We start from the raw sequence: 24,161 nt of genomic DNA on the forward strand, positions 1-24,161 counted from the left end.
CACTGCTCAACTCAGTCTTCCATGCAGTGAATCACCACCCCATGCTTTCCCCACTAGCGACCACCAAGACTAGCAACCATCATGCCTTTTTTAGGTCACAAGACACATTTTTCAGGAATTTTTTTTTTTTTTTGGCCGTACTGCACAGCTTGCAAGATCTTAGTTCCCTCACCAGGGATTGAACCTGGGCCCTTGGCAGTGAAAGCACAGAGTCCTAACCGCTGGTCCACCACAGAATTCCCAAGGTATATTTTAAAAGGCCTCTGCAGGTGGATAGTATAGACCTTGACTGAGAACTGGGATTTCTGGGAGCTGGCTGAGCATATCATGATTAATTTTCCAGAAAGAGAGTGCGTGGTGGCCTCTTCTCTACTAGAGGCTACCTGCAAAGCTATCAGGCCAGGACAAAGGAGTTACTTACATAAGCCAGGGGCTGCTTGTCTTGGAGAAGCAGGAACTTGTGGTTCTGTTCTGGTCCGGCATACTCAAGGACAAGGGCAAAGTGCTCAATGTACCTCAGGGAAAGCCGGTCCTGTAATGTCACCATCACATCCTGTGGAAGACAAAAGAGCCTTGAGAAAGAGATCTGTTCCAGCTCTAAGATACTCTAAGCACCCAACATGGGACAGGGGGACTGAACATCAAGAAAGGTAGTCCTGGGGAGAAGGCTGAGGCTGGGATAGTGGGCCAGACAGAGACACTGGCCTTCATGGTAGCCCAGGCACGGCTCTCCAGGATGAGGATGACCCAGAAGTGCTGTCCAGAGGCCTGGGCCCTGGGGAACACCAAAGGTGCAGGGGGTGGAGGGAGCTATTTCTGAACTTGGCCAGGCCAGGCATATGGCCAAAGGTCATGGCCCTCGCTCTCTCTCTCTCTTCTTCCATTCAACAAATGATCTCCTGAGTGTGTCCTAAGTGCCAGGCACTGTGTTGGTTCTTCCCTCAGCTTCTCACATAAGTCAGGATGTTCACTCTGGTTTGTCCAGCAACTCTTTACTTAGGAATTAACAAAAGCCAAAGCCACAATTACGTAATTAAAAAGTGGACGATTTCAGGATTCATACGCTAAATCGAATGACTGGAGTTACTGGCAAAACGTTCATCTTTGATTGTAGCTGGCTTTTAGAGACGATCAATTTAGCAACTTGAAAAACGTGTCCACGCAGAGGAACAATGTCATGTATTTTGGATACAGTCATGAATCTGACTACTTCTGCGCTCTGTCTGTTCTGCTGCCCTACTTTTAATACTAGGGTGTCTGGAAGCAGATCTGTGGGGGCTGCCCACATGTCAGTTTTGAGACTTCTGCCATCTATTTGCTGTGATTTCGGCATATACTGGCCTCCAGCGTGAGTGTTCGTAGAATCGGCATCGCTCAGCCCCCAAAAGGCCGGAAAGAAGCAGGCTTGGGAATGTGAAGCTCCCTTCCAGCCAGGGTTGCCAAACAAGCCCCTCAGTGAACACTGACAGCCGTTTAGCTATTCAAATGTTAGGCTGGAAATTGGTGGGTACTTGAGAGTATCTCTTTGTATTATCCAAGTAGTCACAGAGGCGCCAGTGTTGCTGGAGTGCTGGCAGGGACAAATGAGGTTTTCTTTGCAGTTCGGCTGCATTGGGACTGTGGATGGCCAAGCCGGTGATTGCCAACTGGTGTTACAAGTGTAACAGCGCCCGTGCCAGACTGTCAATTCACCCAGGTACCTCTCTGGGACAAGTGGCTTGGCAGCCTGTCTAAGTTCCAATGAACAGCCAGTGCACCCTCCCTGAAGTCAGGGTAAGGTCACGAGCCACGGGACGCTGCTGTCCTGGAAGGCTGGGGCTACCTGGCAGCACCAATGGCGGTGATGTTGTGAGGTGGGAGATGGTCAGAGAAGCCTCCAAGGGGAAAGAGAGGAGTAAATGCTCCAGTGTGGAGACAGATCGACAATGGACACACGGGTTCGTGATTTAACACGAAGGAGGATTCTGCCACAGGGAGGTACCCACATCTGGAGGAGGGGCACTTGGACACCCCTGGGTGGCCTAGTTTCAATGTCCCTCCCGTAGATGGAAGCCTTCAGTAGTCAAGAGGCCATCCCAGGGCGCCCGAAGGAGTGTGTTTTGGTCCTAGGTCCCCTGGGGGACCCATCCAGGCCTAAGCCTTGCAAAGAAACTCTCTGTTCAATCAACAAGGGTTAGGCCCAGGGTTCTGCAACTCGGACACTACTGACACCTTAGACAGGACAATTCATCATTCGGGAACGGTCGCATTCCTTGCAGGACACTTAGCATTTCTGACCCTGAGACTGATACCACTAGCATGCCAAACCATGGGGATGACCCCAAATACCCTCAGACATTCCCCAAAACTACCTGGGAGGGGGCAGTGCCAACCCTGGCTGAGAACCGCTAGCAAGGCCAATTCTGAACACCTGTTAACTCCTCTCAGGGAAAGTTTCCTGGCATAGAGCTTTCTTTACTTATAGCGCTGTCTTGGCCCCAGCAGGGGTATCTCAGGACATCCATGGGGCAAGGTGGGTTTTCTAGGCAGGCACTGTGGCTGCCCAGCAGTCTCAGGAGCACTGATTGCATGGAAACATTCATTCTGGGGATGGCATTCTCTTTCTGGAGAGAATCCAGGAGAGGCAGGACGAGATATTTCTGTCCCAGAGCAGAGCTGAACCTAGGGGTTAATGGTACATCGCTTCTCCTCCTCAGGACTAAGGGAATAAGCGCAACTTCTAGATGCCCAGCTGAACTGTTAAGAATCAGAGCTCATTAACTGCTCTTCCTGTGAAAGGAATAGCCAAAGGGACCGTTGGTGGACTTTTCAAATCCTGGTTCAGTGCTTAAGAGCTGGTTGGTATTTAAAGAGCAAGACATGCCTAAGCTAATCTCCCGAGAGATGGTTTGTTGATTTCTGTATGTAAACTTGCGTAGGTGTTATTGTATCAACATAAATCACTTTTGCTTTATAAATGGTTTAATGATCTTCACACTCCTTAGCTCCTAAGAGTCTGGAAGGACGCAGTGTAACACAGACACGAGACAGTCTGTTAGCAGATGTGTGTACACACGCTTGCGTGCACACACACGCACATTGACCACCACTAGCACACAGCTGGGCGCGCAACTTTCCATTGTCTGAGGACTGTATGTTTCTGCAACCGGGTGCTCCCAGCAGCAGGAGTTCCAAGACCAAGACCACCTTGCTCTGGCAGCGAGTGGCTCTGTGCAGACTCAGAGGAACCCGGGGACCAGCAGGTGTGTGGGCTCCAGAGAGGACAACAGCAACCCGGGAGAGGAGGCTCTGTGGATACCTTAACAGTGGTCCGGCCATCAAACGTGAACGACTTGATCTGCCCATTTTCTAAGAAAACCTTCAGGACGTTGGGGATGAGGAGGAGAGCTTCTTTCTTCATCATTTCCTGTGAACGGGCAGGGAAAGGAGAAGGAGGGGGGCTCATTTAGAAGGAGGACGGAAGCCAGAGGAGGGGCGTGGAAAGGAAGAGAAAGGAGTGAGTGAAGGAGACAGGGAGCCAAAGGTATAGAAGGACAGAGAGACATAGGAAAGAATTGATCAATGGTAATGTTACGTGGAGACCAGAACCAAATTCTCCAAGAAGACACTGGGCCATACCCAAAACTCACCCTTCATTCGATGTCACAGCACACCCACAGTCAAAGCGATGGCTCAGAGTGCCACAGCCCGGAGGGAGCTTGGCCCATAGAAACCACCGCACTCTGAAGGGCTGATGGAAGGCCTTAGGAGCCCGCCTCACTCACCTGCTCCCATCTCCTGACTCCTTCCTTTCCACTGAGCCCGTCACACATTGAGATCACTTCCATGTCCATGCCTTATGCTCTGCCAGTCTCCCTCCCTCAAGGCATCCTAGGTCTTCTGTGACCTGGCCCCTGCCTACTTCTCCAGAGTCATATCTTACCATTTCTGGTACCCACAATGCTCTTTCACGCCTGCACACCTCTAACAACTCATCATTCAGGGGCTGCCTCACTCCCTGCAGGACATTTAGCATCTCTGACTCTGAGACATTAAATGCCGATAACACACCAAATTGTTGGGATGATCCCAAACACCCTCAGATGTTCCCAAAAGCTTTCTGAGAGTGGGCAGTACTGACTGACCCTGATTGAGAACCACTGGCAAAGCCCATTCTTGTTTGTTTGTTTAAATATTTTATTTATTTATTTGGCTGCACCGGGTCTTGGTTGCAGCATGCAGGATCCTCACTGCCACATGCGGGATCTTTAGTTGCAGCATGTGGGATCTTTAGAGGCGGCATGTGGGATCTTTAGTTGTGGCACATGGGATCTACTTCCCTGACCAGGGCTCGAACCTGGGCCCCCTGCATTGGGAGTGTGGAGTCCTAGCCACTGGACCACCAGGGAAGTCCCGAAAGCCCATTTTTGAACACCTAATAACCCCTTAAAGCTTTCCTGGCCCAGGCATTTCTGTATTTACAGAGTTGTACATGTTAGGTTCTCAATAAATATTAAAGACCGTTCCCTCTGCCTTCCTCTTTTGCTCCTTGGCAAACTCCTACTTCAAAACCTGGCTTAAATATGAATTCTGTAAAGCCTGTCCTATATCCTCAGGTACTTGGACCTGGTGTTCCCACGTGTTCCTATAGCAACTTAAACACCCCTTTCTAAGGGCGCTTATATTTTTGAAGAATGTTTGTCTCTCGTAATTGAACAGTGAACTCAGAGCACAACGACTATGTCCTGTTCAATCTTTGTAGTCCCGACACTGAGCAGAGTTCTTGGCATACAGCTGGTGCTCAATAAATGGCTGCTGAATATAGGAGCAGGAGGTGCTTAGTATGTGCTTACTTGAATGATTAGACTCATTCGGAGAATCCAACCATTTCCTTGGGCCAACATCATCAGCTCTACAGGAACTGAAAAGCTGCCTAAGATGGTCAGCTTCCTGAATTCACTGAGCCTCTGCTACAGGCCCAGCGCTACAGGAAGGCCCATGGGGGTTACAGCACATGCAGAGGGCCGCGGTCTAGCCTTACACTAGCAGTGATCTGGCACAGACACACACAAATGCACTAGAGAGCAACAATAAAACCAAAACAAACCGGCAGGGAGGAGATAGCTAAGGTCTTCTAGATGAGGTGAACTGGATTTTGATTTTAAAGGAGACGGCAGGTGTGGACTATCAGAGAGCCCAGACGAGAATAGTCCAAATCTAGGGACTGTCACAGACAAAGCACGAAAACAGAAGCAAGTCCTCCTGGGTCGCGGTAGGTAGGAGGAGGTGGTGCTATTGTGACATCAGATCATTTCCTGATGCAGTCAAGCCACAGTGGGGAGTGATGGGATCTAACGCTGAAAAAGTGACTCCCGGTTCTCTCCCTGATCCTGAGACGCCTCACCCCCGCCAAGCCCAGAGGCCCCGGGTTCCCAGGCCGAGGATGCTCAGGGGTGGCTGGTTTTATTTAGCACACTGGGTTGGACTCGGATAATTACTTAATTGATTTTGCTTAAAAACAGAGTTGGCAAGGAAAGCCCACAGGATTTATTTTTGCTCTAGCGGCTTAATAAAGCCCTGGAACACCAAGTCTGGAGTCACTTGGGCCTGGACTCTCCTAGGACCTGACCAATGGCGAGGCTGCTATGGTCCATACCGATGACGCTGGTAGTGGTGGTGGGGGGGGGGGTATTGTGACATCAGGTCATTTCCTGAGCACAGCTAGAGGGAAAAGGTTGATGCCTGTGTCTCTCTCTCCCAGACAAGAGCCTCCCACCATGCCTGGTGCCCTGTCCAGGAGTGACAGAGTAACCCTGGGTGGCTTCTAGCTACTCTGGGGCATGTATGTTCAGATTGGTCTGGAGTGGGGGCTTGCTTCTGCCTGTGGCTAGATGCCACATGTGGAGAGGGGAATCATGGTGGAGGAAGGGGAGGGTGGGGAAGAGACAGTGCAAGGGAGAGGAGAGGAGGGGAGAAAAGAGGAGGGAAAGAAGGGAAGGGGGAGGAGGGGAGGGATTCTTCACTGGGTGGCCTGGCCTTGGTGGGTTATTCTGTGATGCTGAGATGGGATAGGCTGCACCTATCCGTACTCTCCAAATTCGAGGCTCATTTCCTCTGGGTGTTCAAGGGCTCAGGACACAAATGTCCCTTTAGTGACTTGGACCTCAGAGTCTGCTTTACTCTGATCCACAAGGACTCCACACTGCTCCCTTTCCTCCCTGTTCACTGGCCCCGGCTTCTCTTCAACTTCTTCTTCTGTGACTGACATGGAGCCCAGCCACCAATTATTCCGACTGCTTAGCCAGTGGGGCCCAGTTGTCCCTTCGGCTCCACAGCCTTCCTTGAACAGGGATGGAGGGGGGCCTAGGCGGAGTTTGGGGATGAGAGTCAGGGAAACGGAGATGGAAGGCACCTCTCTCCTCTATCCATCCCTTCCTCTGGGTGACTCTGCCTCAAAGAACTATAGGGGTGCCTGGTCCCCCACTGATTTCTCCACTCAGGCTGGGCCTCCTAGCTTGTCTCAGCTGCAGCTGTGCCGCACTACAGAAATGCCACGGGTCTCCCGAGAGCCCAACCTGGGACAGCCTGTAGAAGCACACGGTGCCTGTTAGCTCCAGCTGGCCTCCCCAGCCCCCCCCCTCCACCCCCATGGGATATCACCAACTTCTGCGGATTCCTAGAGGACTCGGACTTATCATCCATGGCCGCTTAGTACACATCTTTCTGCGCTCCACCCACCTCTTCTCATTTGCTTCTCTGGAGCAGACAGCTCAGTTCATGTTAACCCCACAAAGCAAGTGAGAAAGACAGTGGGCTGGCCATGACCCCCCAGATTGGCTGCTGTGTGGCATGGGAGGTCAAGCATCACCTGCTCCTCGAAACCATACTGCCCTGCGGTGGATTCTATGTTGTCTCAATCTGAGCCACTTGTCCCCACATCACTGACAGGTATACAGAGGCAGGGAACAGGTATTTATTCTGTATCCCTTGTAACACTGGGAACACAGCTGGTACCTAATAAAAGCTCTGTGACTTAATGAGCGTCTATATCATTTCCCCCAGGCTGCTTCACCCTTCATTGCACAGTCTTCTCCAGTTGAGACCTGGAGTTGCAGGACCACTTCAACGTGAACAGAGCTCAATCTCACTGCAACTTCAGAAAACCACTACTTCCTGCTTCTATCAAGTAGCCAAACGATGTTTATGAAACACTGTGCTAGAGATGGAAATTTCCTGAAGCACCGTGAGGATTCTGAGTGTATTGATACATATTCCTTCTCCCCACAATGCCTAGGGCTTCTCTGGATGCCACACACCCCTCACTCAATACCCACCCAGAGTCCTGAGGTCCCCACTCCGACCCCTTCGTATCTGCAGCAGATGAGCAACTGGTCCAGAGCGAGACCTTGACGGCCAGGCCGACTCTGGCCAAGGGCTGAGGGGAGGAGGCTGAGGCTGCACTTACTGCTTCTGTTTCTCCAACTGCCACCTGCTCGGAAAATCGGACCTTCACGGGATTGGACCTCAGCTTGGCCTTCTTCGCAGCACTGATGAAGGCAGATTTGGGGGACTGGAAAAAGAACAGAGGGGGCTAGTGAGTTCTCCATCCCTGGGAAAAACCTGACCTTTGCTGCATGAGAGTTAAGATGTCTCAGCACAGGTACCCTTTGCCTTGGTGATCAATAAGCCAATAAACAAGTATCGATTCCCTACTAGGTGTAAGGCAATGTGCTAAGTGCTTCCTTAGATGACCGGTATGTTCTGAATAAGCTGGACACGAATTGAATTTGAGTAAATTGAATCCCATTATTAATGCTCTAGGCCTAGGGGAGTTTGCAAGAATTCTTTGTAATGACATGCACTGAAGTTTTATATATTTGGTTCCCTTAATGTGAGATATACCTAAATGGTGGTTTTTATTACATCTGAATGTGAACATCACAAAGGATTTACAGAAATAATCTTATTCATTTCAAAGATACGCCCTGCCCTAGGAAGGAGGCTCATAGAAAATATTATTTCAGATGTGGAAGAAAGGACGCCTAGCACTCCGAAAGGATTTCTCCACAATTTCTACACTATCTGGGAGCAGAGACATTAGGGATTTTACCCAGGTGTCCTGGCTTCCTAGTTCTGGGCTCTCCACTACTTTGCTCATCCAATTCTATAAGAGATGCTCAAAGAATCAGCGAGGCTCTCTAGTTTTTGAAAACCCCCACAAATTCAGCAGGATGCATAGTTGAATGCTGGGAACTCTCTTCCCTGCGTGTGCCGTGGATTCGAGGAAATGCAGGAGTCCTGGTGAAGGGCACACTCATGTCTTTGGGGGCATTTATTCATTCGTGTGACAAATTAAGGGAGGGCCCATTCTGTGCCAAGTACTGTTCTAGGAGATGAGGGGCCCAGCAGTGAACAAGATGGACAAAATTCCCTGGCATCAAGGAGCGCCCATCCTAGCAGGGACAGACAGACAGACAATAAACACAGAAATATCTCTTAGGTAGCAAATAAGGGCTCTGAGGACAAATTGAGCAGAGGGAGGGACTACAGCGGAGACTGAGGCCGTGAGGGTGGGAGTGGTGGGGCCGTTATTTCAGACGGGACAGTCAGGGAAAAGACCTCTTCCAGGAGGTGACACTGAGGCAGAGGCCTGAAGGAAGTGAGGGAGAGACAGCCATGAGGATATCTGGAAAAAGAGCCTTTCAGGCAGAAAGAACAAGAAAGTCTTTGAGGTGGGAGGAGGATTGGGGTGTGTGGGGAACAGCCAGGAAGCCCAGTGTGGCCACAACGGAATGACTGAGTGGGCAGCTGGAGAGGAGTCTGGGGGCTGGGTCACGTAGCGCCTTGTAAGCCATGGCAGGAACTTCAGATTTAGCTCTGACGAAAGGTTTTGAGCAGACAGGGTCTCACTTGCATTTAAAAAGGACGCCTCATGTGAAAAAGAATATGTAACTGAATCATTTTGCTGTACACCAGAAACTAACACAACATTGTAAGTCAACTATACTTCAAGAAAAAAAAAAAAAAAGGACGCCTCTGTCTGCTGTGTGGAAAATAGTACAGGAGGGTGGCAGCCAGAGGAGGGAGACTAGTTTGGAATCTACTGCAGTAATACAGTTAAAATATGATTAAAATATGATGGAGGCTTGGGCCAGGATGGTAATAATGGCACTATGATGACAAGTGAGTGGATTCTGGGTAGATTCTGAAGATAGAACCAAGATGCTATGTTGACGGATTGGTTGTGGGAGGTGAGAAAGAGAGAGGAGTCAACTGGAAGAATGGAGATGCCATTTCCTGAGATGAGGAAGGGGGAATCAGGTTTGTGGCTCCTTCAAACCACCTTCCCTACCAGCCTTGCCATAGAGCCTGTGAGCCCTACAATCAAGCAGTCCTTTGTGTTAAGGCCCTGAAGGGTCCCCACCAGCTGGGAAGGCAATACATTAAGCTATTTTCTGCCATTAACGCTGCGGTCGAGATTCATTTACCAGATCTGCCACAGTAGGGCAGGGCCCTAAGATAAAGACACACCAGAAACAAAGGTCCTCATCAGCTCTTGGGCCCTGGTCCCAGCTGTGTTCTCTTCCGAAGCCAACAATCTCATGCCTCACCGAGGGCAGATTGCAGAAAGCCACCTGTTCAACCCAAATCCAGCAGAATGCCAGGCAGTGGGCCTCAGAGCTGGCTAGAGGGCAGAAACACCTGAGGGAGGAGCTTTAAAACAAACCCTGATGCCCAGTCCCCTCCCCAGACCAACGATGTCAAATTCCTGGGGATGGGGCCCAGGTACTGGTATCTTTTTAAGCTTCTGACAGTTTCGAAATTCAGCTAAGGTTGGGAATCCCTGAGCTAAAGGAACCTGAGACTTCTCATCCTGAGCCACAGGGACAATTTGTTGGCAGCAGACAATATAGCACAAGGAAATCCAGGGCTGGAGATCATTGCAGAAAGTGATTACAGTATTGATTGTTCATGAGAGTCGAGAAATGCCTTTGTGTTGCACAGCTTGGTGCTCAAATCCTGGGCAGGAGCAAAGGGAAGAGGCAAGGTAGAAAGATCTGTAGTTCTGTTCAGGCAGCTCTGCTTGACTCCGTCTCCACAGTAGTCACATTTCCACTGGAGGTGCCAGACACAAGGTAGGTGAACTCTTTGTTCTACCTGACAGCCACCCTCTCTTTTCTCTGTGATCATCTGTCATGCAATGCCCTCATGCACAGTGTGGAATGAGGCATCTCTAGAGACCTGAATGGCCATGTAGTCCACCCTTCGTTTTTGCATAAGAAAAGGAGGCCGGGTAGAGGTTATGCTTTACTCAAAGTATCAGAATAATTGAGTAGTGGAGCAAAAACCAGAACCCGGATTTTCTGAGTCTTGAATTAGCCCTCATTCCCCACAGTGGACTGAAGCTGCAAGTCCATTCCTGGTCTTTTGTTCACTGGTCTGGTTCTACCTTGGTCCTAGTGAATGGATTTGAACAAATGAAGAACCTAACTGGTACCCTCTTATGCACTCACCTATGGAGAGGAGACAGCCTCCTTGCTATCCCTACCAAAAGTCCAGGATTAGATCCTGTCCTAGAGACACCACCACCACAACAAAAATTTCAGGTATTTATAGGCGCAAAATCAAGAAAGACAAAGTGGAATTGCCCGTATTTTCAAGGATTATAGGCATTTCCAGTGTCTGTTGTACAGCTATTTTCAGCTTGTTTGTGCCTCATTCCTCACTGACCCTTGTCCTGTTGGTTTCCAAGCCTCCATCCTATTCTCAGTCTTTAGCCTTGATCGCTGACGGTGACTCACTCATTGCCAGCTGGTCTCTGCTACATGTCACGGAGTCACGTCTAGCTTTATGCTTCAACACAGGTGACGCCTGCCTTGCAGTGTGACTCAAAGGTTGCCCTGTCCCCAAGCTCTTCCAAAAGCAACTATGGGGCCTGAAGTTCTTGATACTAGAGTCGCTTATTTGAATTAAAGTATTGAGAATTGGGAAGGCCCTGGTTAACATTCAAATGTGGTACCTGGAAGGAGTAATGAACCCACTTCGGGGGCCAGCAGACTACGGGCCTGTGTGGGCCAGCTCCTGCCCACCACTTATTTTAGTAAATAAAGCTTTACTGGAACACAGCCATTCTCTTCATTTACGCATTGCCTATGGGTGCTTTTGTGCTACCACATATGGCCCGCAAAGCCTAAAGTATTTACTATATGGCCTTTTACAGAAGAAGTTCACAGAGTCCTGCACTAACTCATTAGCATGCACTCACCCACTATTTCCAAAACTTACCTGATGATAAGAATCACCGGGAAATGCTTGTTAAAACACAGATTTCTAAGCCTACACCAGACTTCAAAAGTCAGAATCTCTGAGAGGGTAGGGTCCAGGAATTGCTGAAAATGTCCTAACCCACTAAGCATAGATTAATTGAGTACCTTAAAGCTGGGACATCTGAGCTCTTGACTGACCCCATTTTCCCTCCAAGCAGCTGGGAGTCTCATTTTGCAACAGGCACCCTTTCTGGCTAAAATGGATTTTGGCTTGAAACACGGGACTAGAATTGCTAAGTACCTCTGGGGCCATCGCAAGCCCTTTGAAGTAAATATGAAGCCAGCAGCTTGGTGGAATAAGCAATAGAAGAGAGAGCCTGCCTTTTCCCTCAGGACTGAATTCAGCAGCTGGTGATTCTCTGACCATTTTTTAATTCGGTGGCTCTATTAGTACAGATTTCAGGGTTGTGTTCACTTATATCTTGGCCAAAAACAGGTAGATGACCAAATGTTTTAGTGTATGGGAGGGCCCCACTATGACAACTGTGAAAGGATTTTAAGAACATGGAGCTCAGGTTCCTGAAGCTTTGACAGCCTCCTGAAATCCCTTTCTGCTGCCTCATTTTCTTTGACACCTGAGCCTACTTGTAAGCAATTCCCATAGCAACCACTGTGGGAGCCTGGGACAATGGAGGGTCATCCTGGTGTCAGGGGCCCACTGATAAAGGACCTAGGAGTCTTTCCTTCCTGCACTCAGGACTACCTAGAGAGGAGCATGTCCTCTCCCCGGCTTCCAAGGCCCCCCACAAACCACACATAACCCTCACTGCCCATCTATTGCTTAGCTGGGTGGTTCTGTCCACAGCTCCCTGGACACACGGGGCTTCTTCCTGCTTCTGTGCCTACCTCATGCTGTCTCTTCACCATCCCCAAACTTCAGGGCCCACAGCGACTCTTTGGCTCGGCTAAATGCCACCTCTAAAACCCAGCTAGAATTCTACCTTGGTCCTGAATCCTTCTCCAACCTTACCATTTTCCTCCCTGGATTTCCTGTAGTACTCCTTTTGAATCCATACCGCCATTGCCCATCTCCCCGACCAGCTTGTAAAAGAAGAGATGACATTTTATATCCCCATGTCTCCCCCTCGCATCAAGTACAGAGTAGGCACAGAATAGAAGACAGTAATTGACTGCTAGGGTTAATATCAAGTGAGTTCATCAATTCAGCAGGCAGAGTTTGAGGACCTACTGTCTGCCAAGCAATATACTCAAGAAGCTCTGTGGAAAACGAATTCTTCTGCAGTGGTTCCCATTATTTTGCCTTTTTTTTTTTTCTGGACAGGTGGTTCCCAGTAGAGGGGACTGAGACTCTCTGGGTACAGGCTAAGTTTTCAGAACCAGAAAACTAGGATTTCATTTGAAGGGACTATCTGCTTGCTTTGCCAGGGCTATTCTAGGTCATAAGCCTGTGCTTTATTTTAGAATATTTATTGAGGACATACGATGTGCCAAGGTCTAAGGGTACCAAAATTAATACATATCCAGTCAAGCACGGGAAATAGTTGGTCACTCAAAGGTTAAAGAATGCCCTTAAATACATATAGACTTAATAAGTGGCTATCTACACAGTATGGTTTGAGGGTGCCTGGGAAAAGGTCCCTATGACTGCCCAAAACACTCCCCAATGATCTGCCACAGTAAGAGTCACTCTTTTAAAAGGAAAATGTCATCTGAAAGAGACTAAACATTAGACCGTGTACCTTGGCTCCATATCAGAATTATATGGGGAGCCTTTTCAAAAGATCAAAGCTCCATCCCCAGAGCTTCTAATTCAATTGGTCAGGGCTAGAGCCCAAGGATCAATATGCTTAAAGCTTCTCAGGAGGTTCTAATGTATAGCCAGGGTAGAGAACCACTGTATTAGAGATTCCCAGCCACAGAATGTAGGGGTGGCAGGAGCCTTAAAGATTGTCTGGTTCAATGTTTCCCAAATTCTACTCAGCATCAGAATGACCTGTGGCTCTTATTAAAAGTACAGATTCTTGGGCCACCACCTCGACCTATCAGGAGACTGTCTTCTGGGAGACTGTCAAGCTTGAACATGAGAGTTTGGTAAGAGGCAGCAGTCTCCACGCACCCATGAGATGCCAAGTGCTACCATCTTCTGTGATATAGGAGCTATAACAGTGAACATGTGCTGGGGGGGGGGTCTTCAAAAAGCTTTCACTTTAGCGTGAGAAAGAAGAGTCTCTCAGTTGGTTTCTGTTATTCACAGTTGTGTGAACATTGAACTAATGAATACTGAACAGTTGTTCCTAGGGGAAGTGTGTGTGTGCGTGCGTGCATGTGTGCATGTGTGTGTGTATCTCACATAGATTATAATCTTACATTCTAAAAACAACTCATCCTGGTAGATTCGATTTTCTTTCTTTCACCAGGAGAAAATGACTTTCTGAAGTGTTAAGTGACTTGCCTGAAGCTGCCCCACTAACAGGTATCAGAGTTGGCATTCAAACCCCATCCAACTGTCCCCAGAGCCGGAGCTTCCTGCACTACACTGAGCTAATGCCCCCTACCATCTCCATCCTGCGGACAGCTCTGCATAACAGCTAAAACAAGAAGACAGTGCATCGTCTTGTTTGACCTCAGTTGGGAACGTGTAACGGGAGACAGCATTTTCACTCTCTGCGCATGTCAGCAAATGACCAGGAAAGTGCCACTGAGTATGGATTTTGGAGTTACAAATAAATTCTAGGGAGTGGACGAATTTGCAAATACAGAACCTGCAAATACTGAAGATGGAGTGTCCGTGTATGCAAGGCTGACATTTGGTTGGGATGCACTGGTGTGGCCATACCTGTTGTAAAATGTTGAGGGATTCTCTCCCACTGATTGGTAAGTAGTCAGTGCCCTAAGTTTCCTGGGCACCATCTGACCTCTCCCCCAGGACCTCTTTATAAAAGATCAACTGAAGGGTGAACACCTGGCATAGTTAGGCAGCCTGCAAGACTCTGCTCCGGTGCCTGTTGCTGGCTTACATTCTGATTGGAAGTCCCCTCCTGTACAGGTTGCTAATTGTTTTGACTATCGCTCCTGTGTATATATGCTCACCCACTTTTCTACGTTTCTAGGGTTTAGAGAGCACAAGGCCAAGAACTAGAATGTAAGCTCTCTGAGAGTAGCAACCATGTCTATCCTGTACACTGCTATATTCCCAGACTGGAAGAGCACCTAGAATAGTAAGCATTCGGTAAATGTTTGATGAACAAATGAATGAACTAGAAACTCTCATTGAGGATAGTCAGGCAAAGGTGTTTGGAAGACATGAGTCTCGAGCCAGATCTTCAAGGAAACAGCCATGTGTTAGAAGAGATGTGGACTAGGACAAGGAGAGAAGTCTGCAGGGTGGTGAGTACTAAGAAATGTACAAGGAAGAGAGGGAAAGCCGCCTGGCCATGGCAAAGAGGCCACGGGATGGCGCAGTGCGGTCTTAAGGGCTGGGGGATAAAGGGGTGTTGGGGGCACTGGGATGAAAGTTAGAACAGAGATGGGGGGGGGTGTTAGGCTCTTTATTCTGCACCAAAGTTTGAACACTTGAGTTTAGTTTTAGGTTCCTGTGATGCCTGCAAGTTGGGTTTCCTTCGTTCCTCCAACAAATACTTATTGAGTGCCTATTCCATGCCAGGTGCTGTTCCAGGTGCTGGAGATATAGTAGTGAACCACAGTCTTTACCCTTGTGGAGCTGACATTCTATTGAGCGAGAGAGGCAATAAACACCTGTAAGTATAATATTTCATGGGAATGTAAAATGGTACAGCCACTCTGGAAAGCAGTCTGGCAGTTTCTTAATAAACTAAACATACATTTAATATATGACTGAACAATCACACTTTTGGGCATTTGTCCCAAGAAATGAAAACTTATGCTCACACACAAAAAACCCTGTACATGAATGTTTATAGCAGCTTTAATTGGGCTAGCCAAAGCCTGGAAGCAACCCAGATGTCCTTCGATGAGTGGATGACTAAACGGTGGTACATCCATACCACGGAATACCACCCAACAACAAAAAGGAGCAAACTATTAAGCCAAGCAATGGCTTGGATGAATCTCAAGGGCATTGTGCTGAGTGAAAAAAGCCAATCACCAAAGGTTACATACTCTGTGCTTCCATTTATATAATATTCTTGAAATGATGAAATTACAGAAGTGGAAAACAGACTAGTGGTTGACAGGGATTGAGGGTGGCGAGTAGGTGCGCCATAAAAGGGCAACATGAGGGGTCCTTTCAGTGATAGAACTGTCCAGTATCTTGACTGTGTTGATACATGAAGTCACACATGTGACAGAGTGACAATGAACCTTACACACGCATTGTACTGATATCAGTGTCCCAGTTCTGATATGGTACTGTAGGTATGTAACATGTAACCACTGGGAGAAACATGGAAAAGGATGTCACTACACTAGCTTTGCAACTTCCTGTGAATCTATAATGATTTCAAAACAAAAAGTTAAAAAATATAATATTTCAGCTCTGCTGGGAAAATTAAGCAGTATCAGGAGATAGTGGCAGGTAGATTCTATCTTCGAAAGGACAGTCCAGAAAGGCTTCTACAAGGAAGTGACATTTAAGGAGATCTCACTAACAAAGTAACCCACAATGGGTCTCTGATCAGAGGTAAATTCCAACCACGCCACAAGCATCATTTTGGGGGCAGGGCGGGGGGGGGGGGGAACTGGCAGCCATTTTCATGGCAGGTGATTAGGGAGTGAGGACTAACTGTCCACTGCCCATTACGCAACTGATCATGTGCAGTAAGGTGGGGAGGGAGGGGGCTACTGGTAACACCCATTGAGGGGCGGAGCTTGCAAGCCCAGAGACAGAATTGTAATTGAGAAAGGCCTAAATACCAGGAAGCGCGCACGCATGTGTGTGTGTGTGTGTGTGTGTATGTGTGTGTGTGTTTCACGCTTACATAGAAGAGGGCTGGGGGCCGTGGGGAGAGGAAGTAAGTGCCAGAGTTTGATTTGAATCCCGTCTTCCAGACTCGTGAGCCCATGCCTTGCACCTATGCATTGCCCCTTGCTTTGCACAGAAATGTCCTCTCTCTCTGGATAATCTTTCCCTCCATCTGTGCCTGGGAAATCCTGCCCCATCTTTCAAGGTAGAGCTCAGGTACAGCTCTGTGAAGTCTCCCCTGATTTCACATCTCCCATCCCCAACAGATGTGACTCCCCCTGTGGCTATGGGATGGGGGTGGGACATAAGTGCTGGGGTGCAGGGGAGTGTTGGGGACACCGAAAAGGGAGGTTGGAAGGAGGGCTCTGAGTATTGCAATGTGGAAGTTTTGCACCTGGGTTTGTGAATTTGAGTTAAGATTACTATAAAGATGTGAGCTAGTAATGGACACGGTGTCTTCTGATTCTAACTTTTGAGGAAAAGGGCCCGGGGACTTTGACTTTTAATAAACAGTCCTGGTGACTGTTATGATCAGGCAAGTTTGGGAAACACTGTTCTAGTCTAAATCCCTCCATTTACAGATGAGGAAACAGGTTCAGAAAAGGGAACTAACTCACCCAGGGTCACAGAGACAGTCAGTGACTGAACCTGGACAAAGACGAACCTGTTTGTCCAACTATACCTCCCCAGCAACTTTAGAGTAAATCCCCCAATACAGTGCTGTGTCTCATACATTGTGGGTCATTTAGTATACACCTGTATGAATGAATGAAGAAGATGAGCGCCCACCGTCTGCAAGGATTAAGGCAATTGGACATTGGACTTAAGCTAAATTTCGATGGGGCACAGCAAAAAAGAGGTCGAAAATATGCCTGGAACTGAGGCAGTGGTGGGGCAGCTTAAGTGAGGTAAAGCTGAGAGCACGAGGCAGAACACAGCACTGTGTAGCCTTTCAAAATCCTCAAGTCTGGGACGTGAGTGTAGACAAGATGTTCAGAAGGTACGCTGTTAAGTTCACTCCTAAATCCTTGGCTCCCAACAATGTTGGTCCTAGTCTCACTCCTCCCCTTCTCCCATCACTGTCACTTTCCAACATGGGGCTGCTCTTGTCTCAGTCAGGAGGAAGGGCGGATGGTAAAGAGGCTCACTCACCTGCTGAGTGTGCAGAACTGTAAGAACGATGAATTCCTTAGCGCTCCTACAGAGAGAAGAGGGAACAGGAGAGTAGGAGATCATGCACTGGGTATTCATCTAGCACAAGGAGCAAGACCAGAATTCTCCCCTGGGCTGCATTCAGGTATATGGATTAGGACAGAGGGCAATCTAAATATCTGCATGGCTGCCTCGCCTCCCATCATGTGTGGCAGTTGACACCACCATACATATAGGGTCACACAGGCATCTGAGGATGGCATTACCATTATCTCTGGGGTGCTCATTTTTCAGGTCTTTTTTTTTTTTTATATTCCTTCTCCCATTCTCTCTGTAGAAATCCTCAAACCCTAGCAGCAATTTTATCTCTAGGCTAAAAAGTTCTCAAGGAAAACTAAAGACTTAAATTATGGAACTCAGAGGGAGCACAGTCAGAGTCCTGGGAACCGTGTACCATGATTACTGGCAATTTGGTATTTAAGCAAGAGGAGAAACTCAAAGGAAAAACCCAAAGGAGGTCATTTGGTCATCATGACTCATACTCCGCAGATTTGTTTTAATTGAAGGACCAAAAAAATGAGAGCCAGGGAGCAACAGATGGAAGGCAGGACTCTCTAGATAGCGAATATTCAAAAGGATGAAGAATTAGAAACTCTTCAGACAAGAATTATGCCAATGATCCCACAAGCTGTGAGGTATGAAAATTCTCTCCCAGGAATACATAATCATTTAAAAGAACTAAAAGGAGTGGAAAGAGTTTGCCTTGAAGGAGCTTCCCCTCTCTTTGCTGGCCTTTTTCAAATGCTTCTGGGAACAAAGGTGTTCAGGAAGCAGAGTCAAGATGCCCTTGATTCTGGGTATTCAAGAAAGGCCAGGCCCCCCCAACTCAAGGACTTGGACCATTTCCCACATTCAATGAGGGAGAGTCCAGGGACGAATCATCTGCAGGGTCTGGGAAGCTCACAGGGGAAGGAAGGAGTTGTATTCCAGGGAAAACACCATAGAAAATCCTGTCTCTTGACCAGGGCAGGTGCCTAGTGTAAATCGGATTAGGTGACTCCTGTGCTCCATCCCCTGCCACGTCTCCCCATTTCATGTAGAACAAGCCAAAGTCCCTGCTGCAGCCACGACTCTCCCCCATCCTTACCCCACTGCACACACTGAATTCTCCCCTGTTCCCCAAACACAGCAGACACACTCCCGCCTTAGGGCCTTTACACTGGGCTCTTCTTGCTTTCTCTAACATCCTCATTTCCTTCAAGTCTTTTTTTTTTTTTTTGGCTTTGCTGTGCAGCATGTGGAATCTTAGTTCTCCAACCAGGGACTGAATTTGTGCCCCCTGCAGTGGAAGCACAGAGTCCTAACCACTGGACCACCAAGGAAGTCTCCAAGTCTTTCTTCACATGTCACCTCCTCACTGAGGCCGGCACTGGCTGTGCTATTTCAAGTTGCACCCTTTACTCGTGTGCCCAGCATTCCTGATCTTCTTTATCCTGATCCCCTTCCTATTCTCCAATAACATCCATCAACTTCTAGTACACTGGGCAATACTTAGTTATCACGTTTATTGCTTATGGTGTGTCTCCTTCCACTAGAATGTAAACTCCAACAGGCAAGGATTTTCATCTCTCTTATTCACTGCTGCATGTTCAGTGCCTAGAACGATGCCTGATGCACAGCAGACACTCACTATAATAAATATTCAGTGAATGAATGAATGAATGAATGAATGGTCTGCCAGCCCCTGAGGTTATCAACTGAGTGAGCTCTGTCTTGAGCCAGAAGGTACCCTGGGGTCCCTCACAAAATCGGGCTACCTTGCTCAGGGGTGCAAAGATATCCACTAGAAGCAAAGCAAAGACTTCCGAGGGGTGGGCCTGAAAGAACACCAGCATGTCCTCGAGGGACTGAAAGAACTCACCCCATAACCGTGTGGTGGTGGAGTGTGAGGAGTGAAGGGTGAAGGGTAGAGAGTGGTGGAATGCAATGGATAAAATGAACTTGGAAAAGAGACGAACTAAGGGTCATTAGGGACCAGACACATTCCAGGATATTAAGCCGGAGGGGGAGCATGTCAAGGAAGACTTGCTCTGGACTTCAGGGGGGAGCATTGCAAACCCCTCCAGAGCTGGTGAGGGGCTGCTGCTCCTCTGCCTTTGAAGGGGAAGGAGGGATCTGGACGCCGGTGGGCTTTGGGAGAACAAGAAAAACAAGTGGGATGAAAACACTTCAAACCAAGAAGGGTCGAAGGAAACAGAGGCAGGGAGAGAGACTACACCAGGCACAGAGAGAGAGTGAGAGAGCCAGCACGTGGTTCCATTTGAGGGGAGACAGCCCAGGTCCTCCAAACTGAGGTTAGCCCATGGAATGTAGAGCTGGCACTGCTGTCGTCTCATTCCGTATCAACACGTCTCCGCAAGGGGGCGTGGGGGTGGGGGAGGGTATATCGTTCATGTGTGCATGTGTGTGAGCATGTGGCATGTGTGGCTGCAGGCATGTGTAGCACATTGTGTGTGTGTGTGGTGCGTGGTGTGTGTGTGTGGCACGTGGTGCCATGTTTTGTGTCTCTGTGTGTATGGTGTGCACGTGGATTGTGTGGTATGCGGTATGCATGGTGTGTATGTATGTGGTGCATGGTGGCATTGGGGGGTGGTGAGTGTGTGTGTGTGTGTGTGTGTGTGTGTGGTGTACAGATGTAAGGGAGAGGAAAAGTTAGTGTGATTACTCCACGGACAGATAGGGGTGGTCCTCCTAACACTTCTTTCTCTCTCTCACCTGCCCCCATCTGGGGAGGGCACTAAGGGGTCACACATATTGTGAGCAAAACTCGCAATGGCAGGTTCCCTCCTTCAACCTGCTGGCCGGGGATCTGGATTTTCTTCTCCTTGTGTTTTTTTTTGGGGGGGTGGGGGTGGGGGGAGTGCGGATGGGAGACAATGACTTGCTCACACTGTGTTTATCTCAGAATGACTTTTGAATGGCTTGTCTGGTTCTCATTGCTCACTTGGTCTGTCTCATTGGTCATTCATTTGTTCTCCTTGGTCACTTACTGCGCAGTAAGTCAAAACCCAATGGACTTGGGTGAGGGGAGTAGTTGGGTGGAGGGAGGTGAGGGGAGCTCTGGCAGGAGGCTGTCCTGTGACGTGAGCAGTGATGTCTGCTCACGTCACTGGACGAGGCTAAGCCAGAGTGTGTGAAGGCCCTTGGGTCCCGGGAGTCCTGGGAAGCCAGGAGCCCTGGCTCGGGCTGCCCTGCCTGGGAGGGCTCCTCTCTCAGGGCCAGGGAGATCTGTGGCAGCCAAAGCTACGCCACTGGCAGGATGGAGAGGGCCGTGCTCAGCTCTTGCCAAGACCCAAGAGGCCCGTTACCTGATGAGTTCTATGAACCTCTCCCTGGGGGCTTCACTCACGTCCTCCTCATTAATAGCCACAATCTGGTCACCAGCCAGGAGCTTGTCCTCAGAGGGGCCTCCTGCAGAGGAGAGGAGAGAGGCGTGAGGGTTGGGAAAGTGCAGGCCTGGGTGGGAGGGAGTCGCCAGCGCCTGAGGGAGCTGACGTGGGCGCTGAGGCCTGCAGGAGACGGCGCGGGCCTAGTGCTGCCGGTGGCAGGGCTGCTGTTTGAGCCCCAGGCCGCTACAGCCAGCGGTGAATGGAGGGTAGAGGACTGGAGAAAGAGAATGGAGTGGCCCTCCTTCGGCTGCGAGTGGTCTGGTGCTCAGAGGAGGTTAATGAGTGCTGCCTGGCTTGGGTCTAGAGAGGAGCAGGAACTTCCGTTTCACCAGGAGGGATCTGCTTGGGCACAAGGAATGGCTTCCAGACTACTGGAGGGGGCGAGGAATCGTCTTACTTGAACATTATTCATATTTGCTGGTCTGGAAGGATTTGGCATTCACTGGCCTGGAGACTGGGGGATGGACTAAAAGACCTAAAGGGTTTGTTTTCATTTACCTCTGAGACTTGCTACTCTCTGAGAAATGCGGGGAACAAGGCACAGGCCATAAATCACAGGCAATTGGAAATTTGCTTTCTCTCCTTCCCATCTCTACTGTCGAGGTTTAAAGGCAGAGCCGCCTGAGGGCTTGTCCTTCACCTTCCTGGTTGGGCTGAAGGGTGGGTTTGAGGGGTGCCCCGGGCTATGCTGCCTCTGGTGTTTAGCAAAGATCTTCTTGGAGAAAAGCTTTTTAGAGATTCAGGGAGAATGAGAAGTTGGACCCAGCTTAACTCAAACCAGAAAGAGATGTTTAATGACATGTGTCACTCTCAAACCAGCCCGGGCTCTTGTTGGGGTCCACTGGAGAGGGCCAGATCCCAACTATTCCTCCCTCTACCAAGAAGTGTGCTGTGCAAATTCCACAACCATGAATAATAACAAGGCCACTACGTCACTTGAGCGCAGCTCAGTGGCTCTGGAGAGTGGGGCCTGTGTGCTGAGGGTGGCGCAGCCAGCAGGATTCACCACCCCAACTGCGATGGCCCTCAACCCACTCGGCCCAGTCTCCTGACAGCACAGTGACTTCAGAAATGGGGAGCATGGTGGTGAAGAGTCCATTCTCTGCAGCCAGCCAGGCCCGGACTCTAACCTCATATCTGCAGTTCACTACTTGTGGGACCTTGGACGAGACATTTAATCTCTCTGAATCTCTCTTTTCTCATCTGTGAAATGGAAAAATAACATCATAAGAATGTTGGGAGGATAAATGGGATGATGAATGCATAGCACTTAAAACAGCTGATTGATGTTGGTAAGAATTCAATGAATGGTAGTTATTATATCCTCCAAGGGACAATTTCTTCAACTCATTTCATTCCTCCGATTTCTGCCAAACATGCCAATCTTTTAGATAGAGGCCACTCTACCTATTCCCTCCCTCCCTTCCATTCATCCATTCCTCCTTCCTTCCTTTTAATGGAGGAGGTCCTCATGGAATTCAATTTCCATCACAGGCCTTGGCTCTCTGATGGCAGTGGTAAGCTCAGTCTACCACTATTTTCACAGAATGGCTTATTGGCTTGTTCAACTATAACTGTTCCTCTACAGGAGGCATCTTATCTTTTCCTGTTGTCGCTAAAACAAATTCTCTGTATGTGGGAGCCACCTGGGCTGGAGGCAACTCTGCCATCAGCCTGCCCGCCCCGTGGCCTCCTGTGGTCTCCCCTGTGGCTTTCCTTCTCGCCACTCCTCCAACCCCTTCTTCTACATTCTCATACCATCTGCAGCAACCGTATGAATTCTGTCTCCTCTGAAGTTAAACGAGGGGCTCCTGGTGGTCTGCTACTAAGTTTTATCCGGTCCCTCTCTCCCAGGACAAATTTGATTTTGGATCAGAGACTCAAAAACCTTTCGCCAAACTGCATGACTGAGTCGGGAGCCTGAGGTCAGCCACGCACTCCTGTACTGAATTGTTTTTTTTTACTTTATGCCCTCTAGTTGAAGAGTGAGCTTACAGAAATCTTTTTCTTTTCCTTGGAGGATTGCAAAATTCATCAAATTTCTGCTAGACCAGTTTGTACTCCGGCTGCTCCTCTTGACTGAGCGAGAAACTGTTGTAAACATCTAAAGCCTCAGGCCCAGCAAGTCAGGAATAGAGCTCCTTTCCGTCTGTTTTTTCTGTCAATGCCTAGCAAGATTGGGAACAAAACAGTGCTCAGGCCCTTTCCCATTTCATTCATGATAGCAGGCTTTCACAGTTCTGGTGGGGATCTCGCTTGGTCCACCCCGCATGGTCCCATTCAAGCCCTACTTCCCCTGCGTGGCATCACACAGGCTCAGGTGCAAATCCTAGCTCTGCTGCTTCCTAGCAGAGTGACCCTGGACAAGTCATTTCTCTTCCTCTATGCCTCAGTTTCCTCATCTGTAAAACGGGAATGGTATTACTTACCTTGTGGGCGCAGCTGTAAGGATTGAACAATATGATGTAAGGCACACAGTAGGGGGCTTCATCAACGGTAGGTGTTGTACTGCCACTGTGGCATTCAGATTTCACTCTCCTCTCCCAGCTATGGCCTATACCCTGACTCCAGTCTTTAATGGATGACCTATGTCATGAGCCTATACTAGTGTCCACAGCCTGATGGTTAGATTCTTGGGGACAGGAACTGTCTTGTATTTCCCTATAACCTTGCTGGCCTTAGAGTAGGCAATCAATACATACTTGTCGAACTGAATTGGACAGGTATTTCTCATCCAAGGCAGTATGGCTCTTCCATGAAGGTTCTATGCAAAGGGAGGTTTTATTGAAACCCAGACCGTACTAAACCATCAACTACAGCCTCTGTCTAGAGCCCAAGCAGCCTCAGTGGTGTGTGTAGATACGTCTTAAAAGACCAGCTCCCTCACACTGTTCCTGCTTGGCAAGTCTTCACTCACTTCTCATGAGTTCCTTGGCAATACAGAACACTCGGGTGCTCTGCTCTTTGGGACGATGTGTGGGAGTTGGGGGGTAGAAGCCAGGGCCATGGGGACACCCTGAGGGACACCTACCTGGCCTCACAGATCGCACCACCACAGGCCTCTCACTGCCGGCCACGAAGCCAAAGCCATATATAGGGTCCCGGTGAATGGTCACTTGTCGCAGTGTCTCTGCTGGCAGCTGCTCACATTCCATATCATTTGCGCTCTCTTCCTGCATCACATGACTGAGGGGAAGGGGAAGATGGGAGCAAAACAAGACGCAAAGGCAACTAAGCCTCAGGAGCAGCTGGGAGGGATGCCAATGAGGGTGCTGGCCATGGCACCCGGGAGTTCACGCACATCGCTTCCTACATCCTCTGGCACCAGCAGAGGTGATGACTGCCTCATAT

At 48.9% G+C, this 24,161-nt stretch overlaps 1 protein-coding gene across 1 annotated transcript in view; it reads right to left on the reverse strand.

Moving 5' to 3' along the window:
* Positions 1-24,161, reverse strand: part of FRMPD3 (FERM and PDZ domain containing 3) — a 58,343-nt gene that overhangs the window by 33,726 nt on the left and 456 nt on the right. The window contains exons 2-7 of the mRNA XM_057719300.1: positions 23,842-23,999; positions 20,730-20,832; positions 17,362-17,407; positions 7,445-7,549; positions 3,299-3,406; positions 422-553 (exon numbers count right to left, since the gene is read on the reverse strand). Of these exons, the coding sequence (XP_057575283.1) occupies positions 422-553; positions 3,299-3,406; positions 7,445-7,549; positions 17,362-17,407; positions 20,730-20,832; positions 23,842-23,989 (642 nt within the window). The 5' untranslated portion in view covers positions 23,990-23,999. The remainder of the gene's footprint in view (positions 1-421; positions 554-3,298; positions 3,407-7,444; positions 7,550-17,361; positions 17,408-20,729; positions 20,833-23,841; positions 24,000-24,161) is intronic.

The sequence above is a fragment of the Hippopotamus amphibius genome, chromosome X (assembly GCF_030028045.1).
Source record: "Hippopotamus amphibius kiboko isolate mHipAmp2 chromosome X, mHipAmp2.hap2, whole genome shotgun sequence".
In the NCBI taxonomy this organism is placed as follows: domain Eukaryota; kingdom Metazoa; phylum Chordata; class Mammalia; order Artiodactyla; family Hippopotamidae; genus Hippopotamus; species Hippopotamus amphibius.